Source organism: Alosa sapidissima, chromosome 15 (assembly GCF_018492685.1).
Source record: "Alosa sapidissima isolate fAloSap1 chromosome 15, fAloSap1.pri, whole genome shotgun sequence".
NCBI classification, from domain to species: domain Eukaryota; kingdom Metazoa; phylum Chordata; class Actinopteri; order Clupeiformes; family Clupeidae; genus Alosa; species Alosa sapidissima.
The window spans coordinates 33,154,256-33,159,255 of NC_055971.1; the positions used below are offsets into that span (position 1 = coordinate 33,154,256).

The 5,000-nt window shown below is 45.1% G+C and overlaps 2 protein-coding genes across 8 annotated transcripts in view; one reads left to right on the forward strand and one right to left on the reverse strand.

Moving 5' to 3' along the window:
- wdfy1 (WD repeat and FYVE domain containing 1) overlaps positions 1-5,000 on the forward strand; it is a 29,359-nt gene that overhangs the window by 16,344 nt on the left and 8,015 nt on the right. For 2 of the 3 annotated variants that reach the window (XM_042063191.1, XM_042063193.1), the window contains exons 12-13: positions 1-7; positions 1,626-1,798. The exon at positions 1-7 is cut by the window's left edge and continues 11 nt beyond it. In XM_042063191.1, the coding sequence (XP_041919125.1) occupies positions 1-7; positions 1,626-1,688 (70 nt within the window). In that variant the 3' untranslated portion in view covers positions 1,689-1,798. Of the gene's footprint in view, positions 223-1,625; positions 1,799-5,000 lie in introns of those variants that run through there. The other variant, XR_006022823.1, reaches the window with a different exon arrangement.
- Positions 1-5,000, reverse strand: part of dhrs12la (dehydrogenase/reductase 12-like a) — a 27,966-nt gene that overhangs the window by 12,798 nt on the left and 10,168 nt on the right. The window contains exon 11 of one of the 5 annotated variants that reach the window (XM_042063199.1): positions 204-222. The exons of 3 other annotated variants lie outside the window; for them this stretch is intronic. The gene's annotated coding sequence lies outside the window, so the exon portion shown is untranslated. Of the gene's footprint in view, positions 1-203; positions 223-4,094 lie in introns of those variants that run through there. One more of the 5 variants, XM_042063196.1, reaches the window with a different exon arrangement.

Consider the following 5,000-nt stretch of genomic DNA (forward strand, 5'->3'; position numbering starts at 1 on the left):
GACGCAGGTGATTGGCTGTAGCATAGCAACGGGCTTCTCCCCCCGCTGAATGACCACACTAAACTCCGCCCCTCCCTCGCTCTGCAGACAGACGTCCGTCATGGGCCTGCTGTCGTCTAGGAAACGCCTCATTCCCCCTCCAGTCTCCCCCAGAGTCTCCGTAGAGACACATGGCTGTGACATACTGCCTCTGTGTGTGTGTGTGTGTGTGTGTGTGTGTGTGTGAGAGAGAAAGAAAGAAATAGAGAGAGAGCGCGCTATATGTGGCCTGTATTTTCTGAAGCACAATATTATATATGTGTGTGTGCGCATGAGTGTGTGTGTGTGTGTGTGTGCCCCTGCTCTCCCATCCCAATTAATTACTATTTGGAAAAATCTCCCCCTTCACCTGCTAGCCCTTCTCCTCTCTCTCCTGCTCTCTCTCTCTCTCTCTCTCTCTCTCTCTCTCTCTCTCTCTCTCTCTCTCTCTCTCTCTCTCTCTCTCTCTCTCTCTCTCTCTCTCTCTCTCTCTCTCTCTCTCCATTACTTGGCCTTATATTAATAAGCTCAGGAGGGGATGTTGGACTCGATCGTTTCGATGATCTCAAATGTGTGAAATGGTAAGGAGGTACTTAAGGCACCACAGTCTCTCAGTGTTCTGCTCTCTCTGTCCCACTACCATTGTGTTAGCACTCGTAGGCTCTCTCTCTCTCTCTCTACCTTTTAGCTTTCACACTCGTAGGCATGCTCTCTCTCCATCTCTCTCTCTCACCCTCTCTCACTCTCTCTCGCTCTCTGTCTGTCTGTCTGTCTGTCTGTCAAACTCCCGCTTTTCTAAAAAAATATGGCTCCTAGGTGTCTTTGCACTGAATTGCACAAACAGACTGTGTGTGTGTGTGTGTGTGTGTATATGTTTGTGTGTTTGTGGGGGGGCAGGAGAGCACTGCTTGCCTTACACTAGATTCCTCTTGTCACATTCCTCTGAGTTTGTAGCATAGCTGTAGCTCTTATGTTTATGCCCCTAGTCTGTTGTGGGGCTGAGCTGCTCTCAGCTTGGAGCAGCAGGGTTGCCATGGACACAGGACTGAGTGGGGCAGTGTGGATTTCACTATTGGATGAAATGATGAGCCCGTCATCAGTGACGTCACAGTGGCCTCTGTGCTGTCACAAATAGAAGCAATGAAAGAGGGCCTGCTATGGCAACTGTCACAGTGTGAAGAGCGGTGATGTCACAGACACTTAGCAGCGTACTATGGCAACCATTGTGATGTCACAAGGGAAAAGCTCCTGGCAGAGCCGTCCAGTGTCAAACCTGCCAATCATCTTTCTGGCCAGTCACATCACGGAACAAAACCGTGAAGCACTTGTGAACCTTCTGAAAAGGATCATGTCTGACCCGCCCCCACCCCACCCCACCCCAGTAGGGCTCTGAAAGTAATCCATACCCACTTTTGTTGTGCATTCTGTAGGTGTGTGCGTGCGTGCACGTGTGTGTGTGTGTGTGCACGTGTGTGTGTGTGTGTGTGTGTGCGCGTACACGTGTGTGTGCGTGCGTGCGCGTGTGTGTGTTTTTTTTCCAGTGTTTTGGTTTTCTAACACTTTAGTGGCCCAATGTAATGTTGACTCCCCATCCCTCCACTCTTAAGTTTCAGAGGAGAACCAGTCCAGCTACAGTCCAGCCGATCAGAGCTGCAGACTGCATCACGTGATGGCTCTGAGGCCAGTGGACTGTCTGTGTCTGCGTCTGTGTCTGTGTCTGTGCGCGTGTGTGAACTGTGATGTGGATGATTACAGAATAAACTCGACATTCTCATCTGAAGTGATGTTGTGATTCTGTTCAACTTCATGACACACACATACACACTTGAAGGTGTTAATTACATTAGATTCAACTTTATTGTCTTTATGCAGAGTACAAGTACAGAGACAACAAAATGCAGTTAGCATCTAACTAGGAGTGCAAAAAAGCAGAAAAATGCAATATGAACAGTATAGACAGGTAGTGCAGTATAGTAAACCGTATAGGCAGGTAGTATAAGCAGGTAGTGCAGTATAGTAAACCGTATAGGCAGGTAGTGTAAACAGTATAAGCAGGTAGTGCAGTATAGTAAACCGTATAGGCAGGTAGTGCAGTATAGTAAACCGTATAGGCAGGTAGTGTAAACAGTATAAGCAGGTAGTGCAGTATAGTAAACCGTATAGGCAGGTAGTGTAAACAGTATAAGCAGGTAGTGCAGTATAGTAAACCGTATAGGCAGGTAGTGCCGTGTAAACAGTTTATGACATATAGTGCAGTGTGAACAGTTTATGACATATAGTGCAGTGTGAACAGTTTATGACATATAGTGCAGTGTGCAATTTAGTATACAGGTAAGCAAGTGCCATGGTTCACAGTAGGGATATTTGCATTAACTGTAACATAAGAGCAGAATATAATGGACATGCAGTATGGACAATAGACAATTTATTTATATAGTGTTTTCATATGCACAGAGTACAACCCAGAACGCTCACACTCGAGACAAAAGATGCCGGTCAGAGCGGCGTAGTCACCAAGACAAACAATTTCACACACAATAAAATACACAAAAATAAGAAATCATTGGCATTGTACATTGGTGACTCGGCAATGAACGTTTTCCAGTGGAGCGCTGGAAGTTCGAGTCAGCTGTTCTCCAGGAAGCACTTTGAAGCCAGTCAGCAGTTCGGCGAATCTTCAGAAGTGACAGATCCTCTATCGTTAGCGTAGAAACATTCACACCTCCATCCACACCAGTCAGACACTTGTTAGGCAGCTAGTCAGTGCTATCTGAACATGTTGTCTTCAGGGCTAAGATGAAGGTACTTAGCCTATATAGAGTCAGTGCCAACTGAAGGTGTTTATGTAGTTAGTGCTAGCCAACGGTGTCTATAGTCAGTGACTGCCAACTGAAGGTGTAGTTGCTAGCTGACGGTGTCTATGTAGCCTACCTATAGTCAGTGCCAACTGAAGGTATCTATTTAGTTAATGCTAGCTGAAGGTGTTTATAGTGCTATCTGAATGTGGTGTATCCATATCTAAGATGAAGGTGTTTATAGAGTCAGTGCCAACTGAAGGTGTTTATGTAGTTAGTGATAGCTGAAGGTTTTTTCTAGTCACTATTGGGTCTGCTATCTGAAGGCGTTTAAAGTAGAGTCACCTGCTATCTAAGCAGTATTCTGTGGGCTGTATGTGGATTAGTGTCCAGGCTGGGTATCATGTAAGTGCGTTGTACTGCCCATTCTCACATGCCCTAAGGAGTCTTCTCATAGAAAGTTTCCCACATACTCTTGAGTTAGCCAGCTTTGGCTCTAAACCACTTTCTCCTGAGTTAACCATTTGGAACCAGTCTCAAAACCACTTGGAATACCACGCTAAAGGTCTTCACCTATAGCATGTTGCTTCCTGAAGGTGTTTATCTTTGTCCAGTCGTTAGAGTTAGCTACCTAAAGTTGTTTATATAGTCAATAGAGTCAGCTACCTGAAGGTGTTTATGTATGAAGGTGTTTATGTAGTCAATAGAGTCAGCTACCTGAAGGTGTTTATGTAGTCACTGCTACGTGAGATGCTTGTCTGCAGTCGTTTGTGCTGTTTTTGTCCAGAGATGGACAAAATGTACTTACAGTACATACAGAATTACACAGTTCCCACATCTTCCCATAGACCCACAGATGCATACACACAGACACACACAATCACATTTTGCAAGTTAGAACCTATTAACAAGCGCCATGACTCGGCGGCTGATGTTCTTCATGTTACCATGGTAATCCCACATTTACAGCTGAGAATCTGCGGGGATGTGATTGGATGACTGAGGAGAGGACTCAAACTTAATGGCTATATTTTCCAGATCTAAAGGCAAATACTCCACTGACCATTCAACCACATCAGAGACCACTCTGATCAAACAGCATCCAGATCTGAAATATTGTACCCATTATGTAGATTCCAATTAATGATCAATAATGATGACAAGATAGAATAGGACATAAATCTGTCGGAGGAAAGACCTGAACACACATACTTGACATAAACCTGTGAAATGAAAGGTGAGGACACACACACACACACACAGTCTGACTCCACACAGCTGTTCCGACCCCATATGCCTTTATTAGAGAAGAATCAGTGGCTAAGAACAGAAGGAGCCAAGTCACACACACGCACACAGCAGAATGAACCAACAAACGGAGTCACACACACACACACAGCAGAATGAACAAACGAACAGAGTCACACACACACAACAGAATGAAACAACGAACAGAGTTACACACACATGGCAGAATGAACCAATGAACTGAGACACACACACACACACACACAGCAGAATGAACCAACCAACAGAGTCACACACGAACGGCAGAATGAACCAACGGACTGAGACACACACACATGGCAGAATGAACCAATGAATTGAGACACACACACACACACAGAGCAGAATGAACTGAGTTACACACACACACACACACACACACACACAACAGAAAACCTACACCAGACCAGGCCTTCTGCTGCATCGTGTGAATGTGCATTTGGCCTTCTATTGCAACGTGTTAGTGTGTCATGCTTGTATTTCATCATCTCAGTTATAAACGATTTAAATCTAATCCCTCCTCTCCAAACTCTAAGGTTTATGACGAAACCGTTACCTGACTAATCCACCAATCAGAGCCGAACTGTAACAGGAAGTGACGTTTGACATGGAAAACTTGAGAAGGCTTACAAATGGAATGATTGACAGCTGGAGTGACTTTGGGTCACATGGGTTCCCACCCAATGGACCTTATTTAGTTCAGTCACTGATACTGCAAGACGATTGGCTGAGAGGCGTCACATGATGAGTCTGAACCAATGGATGTAAGTCACGTCCTGTTGAGGATGAAGCCCTGTGTTGTGTGGATTCAACACCGCTGTCATTCATTCCTTATGAAGTAGCCTCTGTTCTCTCTCCGTGCGTTTATGCGTGTATTTACCACAACTCACATGCTGGACA